Raw genomic sequence first — 23,098 nt, 5'->3', positions numbered from 1 at the left:
GGGCTCCAGAGAAGCCAACACTCTCCTGTCACCTGATCCATCCATCGTCTAACTGCTGCTTGCGATTCAGGTCCACGGGGGGGGGGGCCGAGCCTGTCCTAGCAAGCAACGGGAGTAAGGCATGATACAGGCTGGCCGCTGGATGGGACACCAGTCCAGCACAGGACAGTCCCTTTCACTCACACCAGGGCCAGTGGGAGGAAGCCAGGGCGCCCAGAGGACTCCCATGAGAACATGGGCAGAACACATAGACTCCATGCAGATCGCACCCCGGGCCTGGAGATGAGCCCTGGGCCCCAGCACTGCTGACCACTGCTCCACTGTGCCTCCCCCCATTACCTAGAAAGATTTGAATGAAACCTTTGATCTGGTTCGCACGTTCTGCAGGATCAGCCATCAGAATTGGGAATGGCATCTGTGAATCTATGGACAAGCAGTACAGGTACCCTAGCTCTCTGAATTGTGCTCCTATCCTGTTTGCTTCAATAGTCTCCATTCGGTGCTCATTACAGGTTTTAATGTCTCGAGCCCTGGACGAGAGATACTGCAGTGTAGAAGGTGAAGACACATTTCTGCATGAAAGGGGGGCCATCTAGTGGGAAAAGACAGAACGACTTTGCATTTGGCATAAAGTCAGGACTCACTGTGTAGATGATGAACTGATGCTCATTCATAAAATCTGCAGTAGAAGCAGAAGGGGCATTAGCTGGCAAAAGATATTGTAAGACTGCTCCCAGTTTAATTCTTCTGCGTCTGTTCTGAAATCTGGACAATTTTCAAGGAAACACAAAGATAGAGCCCCCACCCCCAATTGAACTTGCTGAGTTCACCAGTTCTAGGTTGATGTACATGGGGCCTTAAATAAGGGTAGACACAGAAGTGCTGTATACTACAAAAACAAAAACATTAAATATTAAACTAATGATAAAAATAATTCATATAAGTACTGAGTCTGTGATTTAAAAATACCAGGTCACGGCCTGTAGGAGCCTTTGCAAGTGTTCCCCGGTCTCACTGCACTGCAGGGACTGTGCTGTCACCCAGTGATTTGTCACCGGGAGCAATCCAGGGCCTGCAGCCAGCGCGAGGTGAGAGAAAGAGAAGTTGACTGTATGGAGCCAGACCACTCAAGGCTGTGTAATCCAGGCTTCGGAAAAACATTTAACTGGCAACCAGTGTAAGGGAGCCAGTGCTGGAGTGAAGTGGTCAAAAGTTGGTTTAGTCCAGACCGAGGTCCTGATTTCAGAACACCCTGCAGTCTACTGAGAAGAAAAGTAGATGCACTGGCAGGTGTGCACAGCTTTCTCCCATGTTACATACTGCCAGCCTGCCAGGCGGAGGATAGTGGCCTTTGACTAGAGGCTACTCTTTTCTTTAATGAGCAGCACTGTGGGCAGAGGAGGATGCCACTACAGCTGATTGACCGAGCCAGCCTGCCCCTTCTTCCCGGAGGAGGCTGTGATGCAGGAGGTGGGTTCAGCTGGGCTCCATGACCTTGAACAGTTAATAGTTCCTGGTGTCATTCACACGACTGACAGCAACCACACTGGCAGAAAACAACACCATGACCACACATGTGAGCAATCCTTATTCATCTGCATGTGGCCTGTACAGCTCTGTAAAACACACACCCGGTACACTCCATCGTGTTTAACCAAAGGCCCAGCAATTTAAAAGGACAGATAAATAATACGTAGGAGCCTCTGGCTTTTAGATTAATTCACACTGACCACATCTGAGTGACTCATCATTTGAAAGAAACAATCTCTTTTCTTCCTGATAAGTTGCACAGTAATTATCCCACGACACTCATGTTCTTTCTTGAATTGTATAGCTCCTTTGCCAATCAATGGCTACCCTTGCAATAATGACTCCCAAACCACTTTAACTTTGTGGATCCGTTGGTGGGTCCGACTGCAGCTCGGAACTCTCTCTTGAGAAACAGGGAGGAGATTGAGATAGTCTTACACCACACTTGTAGAAAGAAATATGGAAATTAACATGACTGTATTTCAACGTTGTGAGTGCAAATAGTGTGACAGCATGGCCAGATTCTTTTTCTTATGTTAACATGAAACAATCATCTTTCCCTGCTGTACAGTGCTCCAGTCCTGCTGTCCAGTCCTGCTGTGTGCTTGTGCTAGAGTACAATTGCTGTTGTAACAGAAATGCTGCTGGAAAGCTATTGTGGCCACAGTCGTGGCCCATATGCTTCGACCACAAAACTAACAAACAGGATCGAAAAATACAAAAAAACAGAAATCCAAAATAAAAGGAACAGTCAAACTGATCCGATTCACAGAGGACCTTGAATATTTGATCCCAAACTTCCGTGAGAGGGATCAAAGCCGGAGACCCTGGCGTCTGAGTTTGAGTGATGAGCAGTTTTGAAACACAAGCTGGATTTGGGATATAAAGCAGCACTTGGCCAAAATCCAGCTTCCACTGGAGGCATGTGACAGGTCTGGGTCTCCCCCAAGACCTTCAGTCCTGACCTCTCACTATGCTCTGCCGCCTAACATGGGCAGAACGAGCCCTGGGGAACCAGCTGCCCGTCCGCCCTGTGCCCGGCATGTCCCTGCTCCCACACAGCTGCGCAGCCAGACTCCAGCACGAGACAGCCAGGTCTCAGGAACAGCCCCCGCGCTGCCCAAACACAAGCCCTGCTCCAGAGCTCCTGCCTCTGAGACAGACACAGCACTTGCCTCCATCATGATCAGACTGTCAGACCAGACAGTAAAAAAAATAAATTACAGCCCCGTGGTGCAGTCTGTTAGAGCCGACACACATTTCAGGAATGACAGGCTTGGCTGATACTGCTGGGGTCAGGCTGTTTTAAAGTTTAAAAAGAAAGCTACAAAGCCATAGCCATGTATCACCTGCTATTTATATCACTTTGTGAACCCTGAGTGATGAGTGAAGAGAATGACACATTCCTCAGCTACTGAAACATGAGGACAGAAGGCACTTTTTTACAGTGCTGAGGGAGTCTGGAACAAGCTGCTCCATGGCGTCCTTTGGTGGGTGAGTTTGAGTGGATTACCTCTGAGGGGGGTTCTGTGTGCAGACGATAAATTTCCTCCTTCTCAGGAACATAAGAAAACAAATACCCTTCAACAATTCACATTTATGGTCCGTTAGTGCCTTTAATTGGCTGTAGCAACGGGATGCTTGTGACCTGTATAGATTTCGAAAACCGTATCATTCGTGATGCAGAAGAGTCAAGCAGCACCGCTAGCCTGTTTGACACATCACTGTAAAGAAGCCCCAGCCCTGACTGCACTTCTCCACCTCTGTCGTGGATCCTCAGAGCCCACCAGGAGACAATAAGGCTGAACAAAGACTGGAGTCAGGGGCACCCTTACTTTTTGTAAATATTCCCCATCCTGGATGTGGAAAGACCGTCGCAAAGACATTCTAAAAAAAGCTTTGGTGAAAACACACGGTGAGGGAGGAGGAAGAGCGTGTCTGTGAGCGGGTGTGGAACTTGGAGCTGGAGAGTCAAATCTCTCTGGTGATTCCAAGTTAGGTTGGTATATAAAAACCTAATTGGCAATACTGAATTAAAATAAAGATTATGGACCTTTCCCATGGACTCTCTTCTAGAATCCTGACACCACTAGCTTGCTAACTGATTAATCAATTAGGTTAATTATAACATTAAGCTGCTGCTTGTACTGAAGACATGGCACCAGAAGGGAACTGAAGTCCCTGTCTTCTAGTTTTTAACACATCAGAAAATTCTGCAAAACAGGTAAAGTAAATCCATTCAAGCTTTCATTTTATGTTAATGAGCTTATAGAAGAATGACCAACATCTGCAACTATCACTCCACAGCTCCCAGCTGGTAGCCCACTGGAGCTCAGCAGGTGTGATCCGGGCCAATACTTGGAGGGGAGACTCCTGGGAAAGCTAAGGCTGCTGTTGGAAGAGGTGCTAGTGGGGCCAGCAGGCCACCTGTGGTCTGTGTGAGTCCTAATGCCCCAGTATAGTTATGGGGACACTATACTGTAAAAAAGAGATGCCGTCCTTTGGATGAGACATTAAACCACTGTCCTGACTGGTCCCTAAAAATCCCAGCGCATTTCTCAAAAAGAATAGGGGTGTTACACCGATGTCCTGGCCAAATTCCCCATTGGCCTTTACCAATCATGATCTCCTAATAATCCCCATCTATGAACTGGCTTCATCACTCTGCTCTCCTCCCCACTGCCCCACCTCCCCATCACCTGTAAAGCTCTTTGAGTGGAGTGTCCAGAAAAGAGCCATATTAAGCATATGTAATGAGTATTAATCATATTCCTCTTCTCTGTAATTGTTCCCTTCTTGTTATGAGACCCAGAAGAACAGACAGCCCTTCCTGGAACAAGCTGTTTGACAGGTGATGCTCTGAAGAGAAGCCGAAGCAAAACCACGCTGGCAGTCTGAAGCACAGGCGCGGTGACACAGGCATGAGAACTGAGCACTGGGGTAACCGGCGGGGCTTAGCACTGGGGATTCCTCGGCACACACAGCTTGTACTGCGTGCTATAATTAGGGAAGTTAAACCCGACGGTGCTTCACACAACACTACAAGTATCTCCCCGGACATGTGTGCGATGCCTTCGTTAGAGAAAATCACAGGAGCCCGCCATCATAAAAACAAAGTGCCTTGTTTTCCAATCCCGTACTAAATCAGCATCCCCCCACATGTCTCTTCTTCAGACAGGCAGGGGGAGTGTCTGCCACATGGCAGCATGCATGCCTGGGATTACTTCTAGTTACTGCATTTTTCCATCCTGGGCTCCCATTGTCTAAACTTAGACCAGGTATGCATCTGAGCCAACCGCGCCGGAGTATAAAACCAACGGGCTCATTTTCGCTGTGTGTTCAGGGGCGCACGGCACAGAAGGAAGGAACAGCATCGTTATGGTAAGTGCCCCGCTCCATCGCTCCCTTCCGTGTGGGTCTTAGGGTGGTCCGGGATGGGTTATTCCTAGTTCTGCAGCTCCAACATGTCAGCAGAGCCGATTTCCGGCTGCCAGGAAGCGAACTCGGGATCTCAAGCTTCGCACGCTGTGCCGTTTGTGCGATAAGCTCTTCGACTGGTCTTCGGGGGGTTTTCTGCGAAATCACCTCCTTTCCCGCCTTGATCTGAACAAAAGAGCGTGTTAGAAAAACAGGCCGCACGGTGGCGCAGTGGTCAGCGGTCAGCATTGCTGTCTCCCAGCGCCAGGCCCCGAGCCCCGGGCTCGATTCTGGACCTGGGGTGCTGTCTGCGTGGCGTTTGCATGTTCTCCCCATGTTTGCGTGGCTTTCCTCCAGTGTCTTCTCTGCAATGGACCAGGGTGTACCCTGCCTTGTGCGTCCTGTCCAGGGTGTACCCTGTCGTGTGCGTCCTGTCCAGGGTGTACCCTGTCTTGTGCCCAGTGCTCCCCAGGACAGGCTCTGGCTCCTGTGTGACCCTGAACTGGATAATCGGATACTGAATGGGATGTGATGATGATATGAGACAAACAGATCAGCCTGGGGGCTGGCGTGGCACGTTGCTAAGACATAGGACCTGGAGGGAAGTCTTTCTCATGGCAGAAGGGCAGAAGGTGAAGGTGGCCCAGTCAGTGCCCGCAGGATTTCGGGTGAATCTGCAGATGTGCCTTCCCAGGCGTTCGTCAGGACAGACTGGAGACAGTGAGGAGCGAGCAGAGCCGCCTGTGTCATTCAGCATCCTGCTCCTCATCACGCCATTTTGATCTCTGCCCACCAATGCCTTAATCCAGTGAACGATGTTTACAATAAGCCATGTTAGACCATTTGGTTTCACCACAGGTCCTAAAAGACTCCGAGACGTACATGATTAAATTACCATCCAGTTCCTCAATATGAATCCTTAAAAAGAACAACTTTCCCAGAGAAGTAAATATGAATATGAAGATGATAAACTGGGAGGGTTTCTTGAGTGAAGAAACAGGTGAGGAGGTCAAACAGATCAGCTGGAGAGTCATGGTTTATACTCCCCCGTTACATTCCAACGCGTAACAGTCCAAATTGTTTCACAAACAGGAGAAAGAAAGGAACAAATTGTAGAAGAAAGATACTCTCACTTTGCAAATTCAGAATTTCTCTTTGGCCAAAATACGGTCAAACCTTTACATAACAACAGCTTCTAATCTGGATTTTGAAAATTAAAAAATGCACAGTATGCACTAATGAACTATAGTTGACCCTTGTTCAATAAAAACATGGTTGAGAGTCACAGAAAGCACCCTTGCACCTCCCCTCTCTCTCTGATCAACGCTAGCTGTTTTCTGTCAAGTGATTTATTGCCAAAGCAGTTAACTGAAAGTGAAAAAAAGACTTTGGTGGTTCCAGGGAGTAGGTGTCAAGCACAGCTGCCCCACCACTCGTCTCCTCTAACTGATCAGCTGTCATGTCAGGCCGGCCAGAGGTCACATAGTCACAACTTCGCACTTCAAGGGGCCCGAGGGTTTGCAGATAAGACTCTGGAGAATCTGGACAGACAGGGCGGCCAGAGGTGCTCCTCACACACCCTTTTGGTCACAGAGCGACGAGCGGTGTTGGAATTCAGAGAACCGCACATTCCACATGAACAAAACAAAGCGCATAAATACAGCACTCAGAAGAAATGTTTAAACAGAAGTCAAAATATTATTTGAGCACGTCTACACTTTTGCATTTTTCCAAACCAACATAATTGAGATTTATACAATTTTTGTTTAAAATAGGTGTGCCTTTCTTTTTAATACCAGTGAATGCTCATTGAGTTTTTTTCTTTTTAATTATCTTTGATAGTAAGTTCCTTATCAATCAGCCCCCTAATTAGTGTTAGACCGTAATGCAGAAAATAAAATAATCCTGCACTACACTGCAGTCATTAATGTATTAACACTAAAAAAGAAGGAAACAAAAGGGTTTTCAAGACACGTACTTTAGCCTGTTTCCTCTAGTGTTAAAAGTTCAATGAAGGAATTTTCCTTCTAAGGCTCAGGCCTTGTCTAGCTTCCTTCATACCCACAGTATATGAGCAAAGTGACAGCCACTCTCCTCTCCTCCTCCTTCAGGCTCCCAAGAAAGCGAAGAAGAGGGCAGAGGGTGCCAGCTCCAACGTCTTCGCCATGTTTGAACAGTCCCAGATACAGGAGTTCAAAGAGGTGAGCAGAGCAAGGGCCATCAAGGCGTCAGGAACCAACTACCGTTAGAAAGAAAAGTCAACTTCTTTAGAAATCGACGACAACCAGCTTGAGAAATCTCCCTGGAAGATCTCGCATCCAGTTCGAAGTGCGCTGCATTCTGACGCATTTGTAAAGGTCATCGCATGTCAGCCGGCACTGCAGGCTGTGTGGAGGTCAGTGGCCACTGTGAGCTGTCACAGCCCCACACGCCAGACCTGCGCAGCCACAGCAAGCTTGCTGTCTGAAGCCTGGTCCCCTGGCGTAAGGGGTCTGACTGCACGTCCAAGTCCCACTGAATAACCACCAGCTACAGCTTCTGTTAGGTGCTGAGCCCTGTCACACACACCAAGACAGCGAAGCATGTGGATCAGCTAAAAATGTGGGTCGAGCTGTCTGTCGGTCATTGCCAACAACACCCCAGTCCTCCCTCATGCAACTCTTCTCCTCCAGGCTTTCACCATCATGGACCAGAACAGAGACGGCTTTATCGACAAGCAGGACCTGAGGGACACCTTCGCTGCTCTGGGTAACAGCGCTCTTACACACACACTCCCAGACACACACTTCACACACTGTTCCAGTGGCTCATTCCCCTCCTTCCCCTGCTGCTCTGCAGTGAATGAGCAGTGTGTGTGTGTGCTCTGCAGTGAATGAGCAGTGTGTGTGTGTGCTCTGCAGTGAATGAGCAGGGTGTGTTTTGCTCTGCAGGGCGGCTCAACGTGAACAACGAGGAGCTGGAGGACATGCTGAAGGAAGCCCCCGGAGCCATCAACTTCACCGTCTTCCTCACCATGTTCGGAGAGAAGCTCAAAGGTCAGGATCAGTCTAGAAACATCTGTATAGTGCCAGTGTTGAGGTCACATTTAACACATGTAACCTTTCACTACTTGTATAGTGAATCATAGACAATGAATCGACTCATCGGGCAGCACAGTTAACATTGCTGCCTCGCTGTGATGGGCGCTGGGTTCAGTTTCAGACCTGGGGTGCTGTCTGTGTGGAGTCTGGAGAATCTCCCTGTGTTTCTTCTGGGAGAATTGGCCCTGGTGTCAGGGTGTGTGTGTGTGTCCTGTGATGGACTGGTGTCCTGTCTAGGGTGAATCCCACTGTTGCTTGCTGGGATAGACCACAGCTTTCCCGCGACACTGAATTGGACGAAGCAGTTAGAAAATGTATGGATGTGTACGTTGGACCATACAGTGCTGCAGGTCAAGGACAGAGGACTGGAGATTAAATTATGAGGTTTATTTTTCCACCCAATAGTGTCCCTGACCTGGAAGTACTGACTGGTGAGACTGGTAGTGTGGTGTCACAGAAATGTCTCAATAATCTTGTTCTGAACTGCAACATGGCATAGTTTACGACTGATCTTTGTGTTGCAACACATCCATTTTAAGACCTTTGTGTTAGAGGAGAAAACTGCATTCTAGAGTGAGCAAGAAATACCTGTAAGAATAGAAGAGTAAGAATCTGTAATCTACACTTCACAGGTAGTGACCCAGAGGAAACCATTCTGAATGCTTTTAAAATCTTCGACCCAGACGCCAAAGGTCATATCAACGCTGAGTAGTAAGTACTCAAGTTTGCCCTCTAGTAGTGAGAGCAAAACACAAGCCCAGCCCCAGAGCATTCAGTCCTATGGTTTGCTATTAAACATTTGTTTTCTTTACTTGTGTAGATGTGGACAAAACTATTTTCAACAACATGATTTCTGCAGTGCACAGTAATCACACTTTTTTAAAACATAAAATCACAAAAATACTTGAACATTTAAAATAATTATGGTTATTAATAATAAATACACCATCTCATACCAGGAGGGCCATGCATAGGTTTTGCAAAACTCTGGTTTATAGAAGACACAATGGCTGTTCATTGCCCTTTAAGCAAGGTTTATGGTGCTGTATTAATAAATACCAGAAAGACAGGACACTAAAAACAAACTACCCTGTAATTTCCCATAATGCTGATGCAAGAATTGTTGGAAATGGCCAGCGGGAGGAAAAGAAAAGAACATCTGGAATAGTCTAACCCATCAGAAATAAATTTGGACTTAAAATGTGCCTCTTCCCACTGCTTGAAAATAATACAATTAGCATCTGCAGCAGAGGCCCATTATAGAGCAAGTAACTGTAGTGATGATGGCACAGGTGTCCTCAGCACATGGGGGCGGTACTGAGCTCAACCCACTGCGCAGGGCACTTCCTCCCGAGTCTGGCCAGTGGTCCAGGTAGAACAGCCAAGAGATGAGTTACAGCGTTTGACACAGATGGCCCCAGCGCTGTAGAAGAATGTTAAACTAACCTGATCTAGAATACTGTTTTTACTGACCATCTGATCGTCTTGTTGCCTTCCAGCATCAAACGCATGCTGATGACTCAAGCGGACAAGTTCAGTGCAGAGGAGGTGAGTCCGCTACAGAAAGACAAATGTGCCCAGGGAGGGAGGTTTTGACATAGGGCACAGAGACAGAGGGGGCTCCAGGTCCTAGGAATTCGTAAGTGCTGTCAGGACACAGGCCAGGCAAACTGAACCAGTGTCTCTGACCCATTTGGACTCTCCTGGAAGAGACTGCTAAAAGCAGTCATCCATCGAGCAGTTCCAGGAACAGACACCAGGGAGAGCTTAGTTGTTGCAGACGAATGTAGACAGGGAGTGGAATTGGAGGGCTGGGCTGTCTGCAGGGCTCTGGGTCTCATTTAACAACAGGGAGTGGGTGATTCGTCCGTGCAGAGAGACCAGGAATGGGCTGGTTAAGTTTGTCAAACTCAGGACAAAGAGGAAATTCCAGTTGTTCTTGAAGCTGTGTGATCCAGATGTTTTGGGTACAGCTGGAAGTGATAAAACTTTTGCACTCCAGATGTGCGAAAACTTCCAGCAAGTTTGGATGAGAGCCAGCAGGCATCAGACGGCAGATTTGAGAGCAGTAGTATTGAAAACATTGACACCTTGTATATTTTGTCAGCATAACTCAGAGAAGCTGTACTAGTTAAGGAGCACAGGCCAACAAGACATGAACTTGCAAGTAGAGCTTACACCAGATAAAGCTAAAGTAAAGTACTTGGTTTTAATACCACAATCCTCAAGCTTGTAGGAGTACATGCTGGAAAAGGCTAAACTATTACGCATCTATGACAAATTAAAAAATTATACAGTACAATATTAAAATGTTACAGTTCAGTGTTCTATCAGAGTAATAAGTATATTACAGTAATGACAACCGCAGTAAATATGAAAGAGTGAAATAAAATCACATAGTTAATCACTTCCTAGTTTAAACACCAAATGTTATAACATAAGAAACAAAGTTTTTGATCTTTAAATCAGACACATAGCCAGTCACAGACTGAGTTTTTCTCTTATGCAGGAACTGAATTCCCACTTCTCCGCAGTGCTCTGTCAAAGGGTGATCACACTCCTTTTCCCTTCGCTCTTTGATTCAAAATACAAAAAGAAGCTGAAAAAAGTAACAAATAAACCCTCAGAAAAGACCCACAGTGACTTTTCAGAAAACAGCAATGCAATGTCTGGCTTCCCAGCCAGCTGACCATCATTACAGAAATACCGGGTTCCTTTAGGACCAGCTACTTCACCGATGGGTCATGTGATTGTAGCAAGCCATTTTGCTGTCAACAGAAATCACACACAATCTGCTGCCTTTCCACAGGCATGTGTGAAGCAAATGACAAATGGATAGGGTGTGGACGGGCCACTCTTTTTATTGTATGCTGGCCTTCTGGCCCTAATAAAGCAGAGCTCCCAAGAGCTCCCAACCAATTCAAGTACTGTACTCAATCAGCAAGAAACCTCATTCCAGTACAGACCTCTGTCCAGAGTGCTGTGTGAGCTAAACAACCTGTGTGCTCCATGTTGTCCCCAGACAGCAGGAGAAATACTCCCCTTACAAGCAGTAACTGCTGTTCTCTCAGCAACACTGTTGCCTTGTTTCGGCCCCAAGACTAGAGCTGGGTGTCAGAGATGCCGGACTCTCCAGCAGATCACCAGACGCTGTGTCTTCTACAGGTGCAGCAGATGTTCTCTGCATTCCCCCCCGACGTCTCAGGGAACCTGGACTACAAGAACCTGTGTTATGTCATCACCCACGGGGAGGAGAAGGACCAGGAGTGAACAGGAAGTGACATCACATCCCATGTGACCCTCTGAAATGTAAATAGTGCCATCTGGCAATAGTGCCAGGGTAAACAAACTTTTTTTTTTTAAATGTAAGCATGTTCCTTTCAAACCCCGGTCTTTTCACTGCAAGAATAAACTTTTTTTCAGACAATCTGCAAGACTTTCCTCTTCACCACTTCAAGATGTCTCAACAGCTGACAATGTACATGTGCATTTCAGTTATTGCCTGTCTTTGTAAGGTGTTTTTTCTATTTTGGTTCTTAGTTGCTGACACTTCAGCTGGGTCTCTTCAACAAGGGTTGCAATAAATCGCACCATGTAAACTAGTGAGCAACTATTTGCAACTTGTTGGACACAGATGCAGCAACATCTGCAGTAAGTGATTAAATTGTCAGCCAATCACCTCTCAGGGCAGTGTTCCAGTCAATCCTGTTTCCCAGTATTTTTCCAAACAGAATAATGTAAAACAAATCATGCTTGTAGCATCACTGAGCTGTTAATGTGGAACGAAAAAATAACGTTGACATATAAGGCTTTTTTCTCCTTCAATGTTTCTATATTAGGCACACTGGTAGTTTACTTTGTGTATTTGAAGTATTCTTTCCATTTCATGACTGGTTGCTAAAAGCTATATGTTGCATAACAGCCAAGCTATGCAACAAATATCATGCAGTTTGATGTACCATGAAAACAGCCCCCCACTATGATTTTATTAGCACAAACATTTACTTTTGCAGAGTCAAAAAAAACCTTGAAGGCACACACTATGTACAGTACAATTCATGGTGGTGTCTTGATGGGCTACATGTGAAATGCAGAACTATTAAAATTACTGTTGACGACAGAGGTTATGCTAACAGTGTTTTACACCAGAGCAGGAACCCACTGTATTCAAAGCAACTTTAAATCAAACTGCTTTTCTCAGAAATTGTGCATTATGCTGCAATGGGCGAGCAGTTTGTGGTTTTGCCGAGTGTTACAACATGCCTGGTGCTCAGTGGATTGGCTCTGAAAAGTCTGTGCTCCAGATGTAGCAGTTCGTTGTGAAACCACTGTGTGAACTCTGTACATCTCATTTAGACGTCAAAATACAATTTCCATATGCCTTCTGTGTTTCACATGATCAGTGTTTTTGCTTTTGTGGTTTTCCATCTATTTCATTTAGACATGTTTACAGTGGTTGAAATTATTTTATAAAACCTTCTGCACATTTACTTACAGGCTATGTGGATGTCACACAGGCTGTATAATTAAGTCAGTTTTAGACTTTAAATTAGTCTAAAACAGATTATGATCTAAGCCTACCTTTAACTTTATGACAGATTTCGACTAATTCAAATAAATTAAGCATACAAATGTGCCTAGGTCAGTTTCAAGGCAGACTGTATTCAGTATTGTGGTTCTGCCTTGTAGCCTGATCTCGTCTCAGCAAGGCAGGACCTGCTCAGCACTGTGGTGTCTTACTCTGGCACTTGAACTCTGGCACCATTGTGAGGCTGCTGGTGCAGAAAGTCTGCTACCTGTCACCCAGTGGTGGATGAAGTAGGTCCTCTCCTGAATTTAAGCATTTCAGATCCTTTGGGATGGAAAGGGCAATACCAATGCAAACCATCATATTTAGTTTGAATTCTTATTTATCTTAATATAGTCTGATTTAACCAGCATAATAGTATCAAAGAGACTACATTAATAAATCTTTCTTTCTGATCATAACTTGATAACCTAAACTCTAACACATACTGAAGCCTCTGCTGTGATAAATACTGCATTATTACAGATACTTTCATAACTGTTATATCTTTTGGAACAAAAGCCGTGAACAAGAATATATATGTACAAGAATATTATAGTATCACAGGTAACCTACAGTACATTGGCTACATTTCAGTCTGATCGAGGTGTTCTTCTGCCTGCACAGTGTGACCCTGACTAGGTATTTGGCACTGAGAGCCACAGCTCATGGCTGCTTTCCTCGAGACCCAAGGTAGGGGTCAGTGAAGCCCCTGCAGGCATGAGGTGAAACAAGTCGTGCAAAAAAGTCATACAGACACAAGCACTCTCCCTCTTTCACACAGGTTTATTGGTGTGTCGCTGTTCCCGCTGAGCCACACTGCGCTCGGGAAAAAACGTCCATCCGCCTCTCTCCCGATACAAACCCACATCCGAACACAAAACACCCCGGCCGAGAGCGCGAAGCCACCTAGTGCACACAGGCACCGTCCAGCGGAGCGTCGCTCCAGCCAGGGCTCTCCTCCATGACTCCATGACACATTGACGGTAAACACAAAGGTCACGAACCAATTCACATTCAGTTACACGGAAATAAGTGCAGATAAAAACACAACCCATATTTACACATATTCCACTGTAATCAGCACCCAGGACAGCACATACAGTTCAAGGCAGCAACATGATGAAATTCCTCATCTGCCTTTCCTGCCCGTCAAGAAATTCAGCGGAGGACTTTTCATCACACAGACAGTATATGTTCATAACATATTATATTCAAAGTTTAAGCGCTATCTTAACAGCAAGAACTCAAGGTGAAACTGATTTTTAATTTCACATATGCACTTCCCCAGCAAACACAGACAAGCTACATATCCTGGACACCTCCACCTGGTTTGTTTTTCTGTAGACACAGGCATGCAAGTATTGTGGATTCTGACAGTTTGTAAGTGGTAAATTGTGCAATGATCTGAAATTTCTCATCTGAGTTCCTAAAGGTAGAGAATGATATTGCAAAGTATGCCTTTTCAATACTTAGCCCCTGACTGTTGTAACTATCTCCTAATATTCTTCTAACTTTATCAATTTTAAAAAAATTAAAAATAACTATACTCTGAAGGGCTGTAAGCAGTAAACAAATGTGAGATGAGAATCACATTTCTTATCCATCAGTGCTACATTGGGTTCCAGGATTGATGTTGACCAAGCAGGTCAGTGACTTAACACCCAGGGCTGTCTGCTGTGAGGACACTCACTATCAGTTTCTAAACAACGCCTCCTCATGTGACAGGTTTTTTACAACAACACATCAGCATGAGTAATCATTCCTTGTCTTACATGAGACTGAAGCTCTCTAACTGATGGCCAATCCATGTAGGCTAACCTAAACCATAGCTCCTAAGGCTTTTTCTTCTTCCTGGAAGGAGGTTGGAATTATCTTCATACTCTTTTGGTATGAATGACCACCTGAAACTATTTTTTAAAAAGCAGTATTCTTATACTGGCTACGATAGTCTGACGTACTTTAATGCTGCGTTAAAACCACTGAAGCAAAACAAAGAGAGTTACTCTGGGCTGCTAACTGCTCTGTACATGACATAAGGTATGCTAACTATATTTCAACAGCTAAAGCTACTTGAAAAAGCACTAAAGACATTGCTTAAACAGTTGTACGTTATGTATTTCTATAAATGAGGATATCCTTGTGAAAAGCCTCCTGGCTTTATCGAAGACTATTCTTTTTGGTTGACACCCCCAAATCATCAGACACCCCTGTGATGTGGGAATCTTCATCACAGAATATAGGAATCTAGTAACAGTAAAGCACTATGTCCCTACTCACCCCCTTCTCATCCCCAGCCTGGTAGGTGTCCTGAGTATTCACTCACTGCCCCACCCCTCCCACCTGAACTAGTCCCGCCCCCGCCCCCGCCCCTGCCTGTCCTGGGCACCTGCACTCCTGCTTCCCTGGAGAAGGGTGGAAAGGAGATCGCTCCACCCCCCCCTCTTGGTTCTCGTGGAAACGGCAGGAGACTGGGCGGAGTCTGTAAGGACATCCCATCCAGAGCCGGGCTCAACGGTGACCCCTGCAGGGAAACGCTGGGTTAGCAGGAGACCGAATATGCACAAATAGCAGAAAAAATAAAACACGCAGGTTGTGTTCCTAAATGAAAAATAACGTTTTCAAGAGAATGAAAACATCTTTACATTTACATCTACATTACATTTTTTTAATGCCTTAATTTCCCTTCGGAATCAATAAAGCTTGATCATTCAAGAACTGATTCATGAATAACATTATACAAGAATGCAAGTAAAACTTTTTACTCAGTAGTGTTAATGTCTGTGCAAGTGTGTACCAGGGACACAGTTTGAACGCAATTTTGTTTTTGAGGTTTCTCAGTTCAGCAGCACAGTAGTGCAAATTCTCATTTAAGCACGGATCCTGTTTAAGATAAAGTAACAATATACCCCCTGCTGGTAGGGGTGTGAATTGCATCTCTCTCTTCCTTCCTCACCATAGACTCCATTCATGTGCTCCAGGATGAGAACCCTCTCAGCTAGGATCTTCAAAGCCTCTCGGATCTGCTGCACTCCCTCCACCTTCCGAGAGAGGAGCAGGATTTCACTGGCGTATTCTTTTAAGGCCAAAGCAAACGGTCTGAGAACACTTCAGGGTTGTTTAAACAGCACACAAGTTTGGCGAATTCATGCTAGAAACTGCTGCGCAAAAGAGCAGCCAGTGAAGTGTTTGAAATGAATGGTGAACTCTTACAAATCACAAACCTGGCCACTTGTTTCACAAGTCCTTTCACTATTCATTTAATCTGGGTCTCCTGGAAACTCTTATTAGATCAAGCCTCCTTCCCTCACCTCTGACTCTCCTGGCTTCCCTGGTTCCCCCGGCTCTCCCTTCGGACCTGGGTCACCCTGCAAACACAAGCACTTCGTCAGCTCAGGCACCCCAGGGGTACCATGCACACTGGAGGGAGGACCACGTCCGATGAGACAGCAGCTCTGTTCTCAAGCACCTCTGCAGGCAGAGCTCTAACCCCCTGACGTCATGTGTGGGCCAAACCAGTAGCTAGGCAGGTCCCCTTTCAGGCCATGAAGGCCCATGGGGAATGGGGGGCAAGGGCCACCATTTGTCTTGACCGTCCGACACTGGAGGTGGAGGTGATGTGGTCAGCATCACGCTCCGGCCTGCCTATTACCTCCGGAAGGATTAACACCCGGGTACTTGTTTGGAAAGCAGGCTGAGTGGACCTGGGAGCCGTCTGGAAGGAACTAGAGCAAGCTCCATCACTTGTCCCTACCTGGGATTGACCTTCTGGTCAGGTGACTGGGCACCCTTGCCGTCTAAGCTACCACAGCTCCGGGCCAAACCAGTAGGCGACTATAATAGAGATTCCCTGAGCGACTGGCTGGGCTCTAACGGGGTAGGAATGGGATTGGCCGACCCCAGGATCTCCTGTGATTTGCCAGGGAACTGGGGGCTGGCAGTGACTCCAGAGGGGGACACGCCACACTTCACCCAGCACTGCCTCTCCTGTTGGGCGCTGCGAAGCTCACAGCTCGTCGAGTCCAATATTATTTACTGAACAATTGGAGAATACAGATTGGGTTGAGATAAGATAAAAAATGGGTAATTCCACATTTAAAATGGATTAAAAAAGTAATCCAATATCTCTGGTTTATCTTCAGCATGACTCTGTGTCTGCATGTTTATGAGAGGGGCTTGAGATCTGAGCTCGTGGTTTACTCTGCAGATGGAGAAGGCTGGGATACTCACTGGCTGTCCCCGTTCTCCCGTGAATCCAGGAGGACCCTGTAAGAAGTGGAAAACCCCCGTCAGCGGAAGTTAACGCATTTTTCCTTTCTCCTAAACGGCACAGTACCCAGCCAGAAGTAAAACCATACTCAAACAGGATGTGGCTTGTTGTCAGGTCTTCAAAAACAAAGTATTCCAGAGCTACGACTGAGCTGGTTTTTGAAGTGGCTGACCTGAGCAGTTCTTCTCACACACCTGTGATCAAAGAGTTCCTTCTCCTGGGGTTCCCTCAGAGCTGTCCGTGACTGGGGTCACACGGTAGCCTGTTTGTTTGTGGGGGGGTGGAGATAATGCTTTTACAAGAGCTCTCACTGGGGAAAACATGGTCTCCCAAGCAAACTGTTTGAAAGCGTCCCGTATAAGCCACAGACACACACAGGAGGCCCTGGAGCTGGGCTTCAGGTCTCTATCCTTCAGGTCTCAGGAGACAGCTTGTTAGAGAGATGCAATAAGAAGGTTCCCAGGTGTTCTCACCCTTTCTCCTGGGTCTCCTCTAGGGCCTGGCTCCCCTACCTGGCCTGACTGGCCCCCCTCAGCCTGGAAGAAACAGAGGAGCCACATCAGACACGTGTCCAAAACCACCCTGAGAACCTGGGGCAGGCTGATGTTCATGTCGAAAGTGGATTTCGCTTAGAGATAGACCACATCTATACAGTATTTTAGAAAATTCAGAGCTTCCAATTCTTTTAACATCCATACCTGCCCAAACTGGGATTTTCCACGGCCGTACAGATCGAGCCCGAGAGACCCATTGCACTGCAGGCAGCTGTGAGCACATGTGTGCTGCCCTGAAGTACAGCGCCTTGCAAACATCTTCAGACCCGTCCTGTGGTGTCCCACTTTGTGAGATTACCAAATGACACATACCCATTTTTAAAATGAATATTTCATTGAAAACCTGAATGCTCAAAATGAAGACTTTTAAGTGTAAGGGGTCTTATAGTAAAATTATTTACTTTAATTTCAATTATCTAAATGATTAATTTCTAAATCAATAGACTTCTGTTTAATGCACAAATATGTAAAATATCAGAAATAAACTAGAGGATTGTCTGCATGGCTAGGGGATAACCAACATGGAATTAGAAAGGTAATTCTCACTTAACTTGCTAGAGTGTTTTAAACAAATAGGAATGGACACTGCATATGATATGGTATAGATAGATTTTCAGAAGGCTTTCGTAAAGGTCTTCATAAGAGGTCTTCATGTGGAAACTGCAGGCAGTTGGCATTCAAGGTAAAGCATGCACTTGGATTAAGACAAACTAATTGTATCAGTGTAGTACATAAGGGGTGAAAAATCAAACTGGTGTGATGTCATCATTGGAGGACCTCAGGGTTCATGTTCCACTGCCGATTCTGAAGAAATGTGCTGATTTGACTTTGTCAATACTGTACCTTTGATGATTTTGACGTTTGTATCACATCTGAACTGGCCAGAACATTTTAGGAGCAGGGATTAAGCCCTTTCAACCAGCCAGTCTATATCTGATGTTGAGGAACAAGTAAAGGTTTATTCCATGCTGAAAAGAGAAGAGACACAAGTTTTGGCCGTGAAGCCTTCAGGTGTGGTAAGGTGTGACACCTGGAGAAGGCTCCACAGCCGAAACCTTGTGTCTCCTTTCTTTTCAGCATGGAATAAACCTTCACTTGTCCCATTGCAGCCTGTGCATGCTGACGCAGCTCCCTGCTTGAACTATATCTGATGTAGCTTTTCGACCAAGAATTATTTTGAGATCGCTATTCTCCGAGCAAATCAAAGCAAATCAACTCGATGTGGCTGCATGTGTGTTATATCACACTGCGCTGGAAAGACTCTTGTCCCCAGGCCTGGGCTGCGCTCTGGGAGGGGGGCAGGTCACGGTACTCACATCTCGGCCAGGCATTCCTGGTAATCCGGGGGGCCCCACTGGGCCTGGGGGGCCTGAGAGACAAGGAAGCAGTGGAAAGTAAGATTACAATGAGATTCCAGACTAAGTCAAGGGACTTAGAGCCTAATAACTTTCAGTTCAATTATAATCTTTTAAAAAAAAATAGATAAACCATTTTGTTATATCCTCCTGAATTTTGGGATAGCCAATTATATCTGGGCCTGGTGCCACAGGCCCTGCAGCTGCACACAGGGGAAGGAGAGGAAGTGCCTCTGAGCCGGTGAGGTGTCACAGAGAGCCCTGGCTGACTGATCCCACCCCACCTGGGGCAGAACCTGGGCTTGTGGAATCAGGCAGTGATCCTCGAACCTGTGACCATAGACAGCACTGGGGCCTGTGCCTTTACCAGTTGAGCCAGTGCCAGTTCAATTAGAAAGATTGGAAATTGATCTACTTTTAAATTGGTTTGAAAAAGCATAGAACTCTATTCTATTTAATACACGGCACGTGCGATACATCTTTTCTCACCCAGGTGATTGGACTGTCCTTCACATAAGAGCATGTGTTGAATTTAAGAATGCAGCACAATTACATGGTAATCTGAAACCCACTTTAGCTGTTTAACAGTGAGTAATCCAAAACACAACACACATCAAAACAGAGAACATTTGTTTTGAACACAGTAATGCAGCTGGGGAGGGGATCCATTTCAATTAGGCTTCAGTCTAGCCTCTTTCAAATGCCCTTTCATTGATCGGGTCCTGCTGTAACTGCTCGTGTTTCCTGTGTAATGAGTATAAACCCGAAATAAAGTGTGTGGCAAGGAATCAGCTTTCAGCTCGATCCCCATAGGAGAATCTTGGGAATGTCTGGCTCAGGGAGACCTGAAGTGCTGAGGAAGGTCCTGAGAAACGCACTGCCGAGGCCACCGTGCTTCAGACTCCAGTGGCTTTAGGAAGAGCACTGTCTGCCGTGCTGGTTTACGATTTTTTTTTGTCATTTTATTACAAGGCTTTTCATAAATGTCACCCGGTTTCAACTCTCAGAAATGATCAGCTAATACTGTAGGTAGCACTGTGCTGACGTGTTCAAGCGCCCAGCCCTGCACTGTTCTTGTGGGTGAAGTGAACACTGATGGGTACTTTGACACTCTGCCGTCACTGTGTGGCTAAGGTGAGGATGTACTGCAGGAGTGCAGCTGCTCATCACGGCGTTACCTGCCACTGTGAAATGAATACCTGTGCCCAGCGCGGAGTCAATGTGACGAATGAAATCTGAGCTGGCGGGGGCTTTGTGTGACACCATTATCAACAACCAGTTTTTACCTGGGGGGCCAGGAGGGCCAGGTATGCCGGGGGGGCAAGGAGGTCCTGGGGGTGAGAGGTGGCAGGGGCGTCCTGGGTGGTGGAACTGTGGGTGCTCCTCATCTGTGTGATAAAGATACAGCCCCATTAGTACATGCGGTCCGTCTGGACTCTCTGAGTCGTGCCACTGCATTACAGCACAGCACTGCACAGGCACAGGCTTGCACACTTGAGTACCAGCCTTATGCATTATCAAGAAGCTGCTAGCAAAAACAAGGCCAGATACTATCTATCCTGTAACGGCTGGCTCTGAGCTCTCCGACGAGCACGCAGCGGTGACACTGCTGCGTTATTTCCAGAGATCGAGTTCATCAAGTGTGCGAAGCTGAGCGCGGGCAAAGTGTGTGGTTGATGTGTTGGAGAGATTAAGGGATTGAGCGCAGCTGTCTTTCCACAGAAACATCCCCTGAATTTTCCCAGAACTGCTGTTGCTCTCTGATGACTCACAGACATCCTACCTAAGAGGTGCCTGCATCCCCGACAAGCAAGATGAGCTGATCTGAAGTATGGGACTGTCTAGGCAGGCAGTAAAAATGTATATGTGATTGCACATCAAATTCAAAATGGAGAATAAATAGCAGACCTAATATTTCTTTCAGCTCTTTTGTATTCTTCATTTCACGCACACCCAATTTGGAATCGCCAATCGGTTTTTTTTTTGTCTGGCATGTTTTATGAACACTGCTCCAAAAAACCATTGGGGGTGTTTGTAAAACTGGAGCTGTCCCACGACACCCCTGCTCTTACACACAGGAATGGGTTGGATGCTGCTTTGCACTTTAGGCTATGAGGCAGGAGAAGAGAAAAAGAGGGTAACTTAACTTCATGACCTTTTTTAATTCTCTGGAGCTGAGCCTAAAACACTGCAAGGAATAAGCAGCCGGCAGAGGCCTTGTACTCCTGTCTCTAGGGTTTTACCAGGAGCAGCAGACGTGCTGCAGGAAAGTTCGGCATGCAGCCACAGGGTAATTCCAGCATCCAATCGGCCTAATGAGAAGACAGGTTCAGGAGCGATCCCTCTGGAGCTAATTTCTGCAACTCCGGCAGACTGCAGAAAGCACCCCTTCTCTGGGAGCAGCAGGGCTCAGTTTGAGAACCTTGCTTCTCCTCCTTTTCTTACAGAACAGGTTTTTGGCTCAGGGGGCTGCCACGTTTGCCAAAGGCAGACTGCTGTGCTGACAGGTTACAAATTGGGACTGATTTACAGCAGGCTGACTCCAGCCAGAGCTGAGGCTTAGACAAAGCCAGCCTCCTAATTAAATACAGCTTGTCTGCGCACAGGGCCAAGCTGGGTGCCTGGTGCCCTCTAGTGTTGGACTTGGAGAAGTGACTCAAAACACTAGGATACAGCTGGTAAAGGGGAATTTTTTATGGGGGGATTTTATGACAAACCAAACCCTTTTGTTGAGAAGGAAAGGGAACAGTGAATAAAATAAATGGAGCTGTGATAAAAAAAAATCTAAAACACAGTATGAATGTATTCATGTATTTATACAGTTTGATTTGAAGCATTAAATTAGAGGACGAAGTTTTGGATGCATCTACTGTACATACTGTAAACAGTAACATCAAATGCAATTGACTTCAAGTAACAGCTCAGAGCAGTTAAGTGAAAAGGACTAAATTGCTGAGTCTACATGCAACAGGCTCACTGTGAGTGTGTAGTACGCTGGTTCCGAAGTTAACTGTATGTGACAACTGATAATAAAGGATTTTTTATGTTTTTCATTTTGGTGTTTAAGCAATAAATGGCAGAACAAACAGGATATCCTTTTCAGTTAGTTTTTCAGGTATTTCAGGCCATTTTCCTGTCTAAGATCATAAATTTTACTGCATTGTACACAATCTTATTCTCTGAATTATGCACTTGAACTCACTTTCTAAACCCAGGGCTGGAGGTATTGGATACAGAAGGATCTCGGACATCTGAGAATTTAACACTTGGAAATTCACTTACTCGTAAGTTGGTCTGGTCGACTGGTGTCTCGAATGAAAGAAGAGCAGAGGCTTGCCAAGCACAACTTTGAAATCTGCGCTGCGACAGACGAGGAACGCGAGACGTGGTCTTGTTTCTCTATTGTAACAGACGTTCCCAGTTCTGTGTTGGTGCTGTGCGAGTGACAGGCTGGAGACAACTTCCCTGGCTCAGTGACCGTTTAACTGTCCATTTCATCACAGCGGGGCGTCAGCGGGGGTCATGTTGTCTATTTCAGCCAATTACTACAAGCTTGTGATTACTGTCGTTTCTTTCAGTTGATCAATTTTATTTTAAATAGTTTAGAACCAATGAATGAGTACTGTGGTACATCACGCAATGGTACTGGGGTGGATTTGGTGATATAAGACTAATTTGGCTAGTCATGACAGTCCTCTGCAATGAACCCTCGTGAACGTCAGTCTCTACTGCATTTGCTGAAAGCCTGCAGGGGCCAGAGAGGTCACAGGAGCTGCTGACTGCTGGGAAGTAACAATCCAGACCCCACTCACAGGGAAACTTAGTCTCGGTCACCTAGAGCCCTGACAACTGTTAATGCTGACAAACTACAAGCGTGTGTAAGGTGTGTAGCTCTGCTCTGCGGGGGTTCGATCATGGTGGATCCGAGTGGACGCAGCACCACTCCCTGGACAGCTGGGAGCTGTCAAAAGACCGGGTCTCCCGCTGTAGGGGAATTCAAGGGGGTGACATCACTCCTGGAACATCTGCGCTGAGCCTTGGTACATATGTACAAAGTGGACAGGGAGACATGGACCAAACTTGGCTCTTAATTAAAAAATCAGTTTCCTTGGGTTTATGTCATAACTGACAGTTCGTCTCTTCGAGGCAATCCTTCATTTTGGCGATTAAGAGTTTACGAAGGGCGCCGCCCAGAGATAAAAGCCACAAGGGGAAGAAGTAAAATGCAAGAGCACTAAAGTGGATTACAAAAACTGTAATTAAAGTTGGGAACCTTGACCTGAGAAAATACAAGAAGTCAGGCCTCAGCCTTCCAGCGCGGTTAA

The 23,098-nt window shown here is 46.1% G+C and overlaps 2 protein-coding genes across 3 annotated transcripts in view; one reads left to right on the top strand and one right to left on the bottom strand.

Moving 5' to 3' along the window:
* Window positions 1-4,752: 4,752 nt before the first annotated feature.
* On the top strand, window positions 4,753-11,454 carry myl10 (myosin, light chain 10, regulatory). Its single transcript, XM_088615842.1, has 7 exons — window positions 4,753-4,911; window positions 7,059-7,148; window positions 7,620-7,695; window positions 7,878-7,982; window positions 8,660-8,738; window positions 9,527-9,575; window positions 11,193-11,454. The coding sequence occupies exons 1-7, from the start codon at window positions 4,909-4,911 to the stop codon at window positions 11,295-11,297; spliced, it is 507 nt and encodes a 168-aa protein (XP_088471968.1). The 5' UTR covers window positions 4,753-4,908; the 3' UTR covers window positions 11,298-11,454.
* Window positions 11,455-13,360: 1,906 nt separating this feature from the next.
* Window positions 13,361-23,098, bottom strand: part of col26a1 (collagen, type XXVI, alpha 1) — a 37,828-nt gene continuing 28,090 nt past the window's right edge. For both annotated transcript variants that reach the window (XM_088615828.1, XM_088615829.1), the window contains exons 8-14: window positions 20,060-20,161; window positions 18,735-18,787; window positions 17,338-17,400; window positions 16,825-16,860; window positions 15,906-15,962; window positions 15,551-15,635; window positions 13,361-15,118 (exon numbers count right to left, since the gene is read on the bottom strand). In XM_088615828.1, coding sequence (XP_088471954.1) covers window positions 14,943-15,118; window positions 15,551-15,635; window positions 15,906-15,962; window positions 16,825-16,860; window positions 17,338-17,400; window positions 18,735-18,787; window positions 20,060-20,161 — 572 coding nt within the window. In that variant the 3' untranslated portion in view covers window positions 13,361-14,942. The remainder of the gene's footprint in view (window positions 15,119-15,550; window positions 15,636-15,905; window positions 15,963-16,824; window positions 16,861-17,337; window positions 17,401-18,734; window positions 18,788-20,059; window positions 20,162-23,098) is intronic.

This window comes from Lepisosteus platostomus, chromosome 22 (genome assembly GCF_059453375.1).
Source record: "Lepisosteus platostomus isolate fLepPlt1 chromosome 22, fLepPlt1.hap1, whole genome shotgun sequence".
NCBI classification, from domain to species: Eukaryota; Metazoa; Chordata; class Actinopteri; order Semionotiformes; family Lepisosteidae; genus Lepisosteus; species Lepisosteus platostomus.
This window is presented reverse-complemented; position numbering and strand designations above follow the sequence as displayed.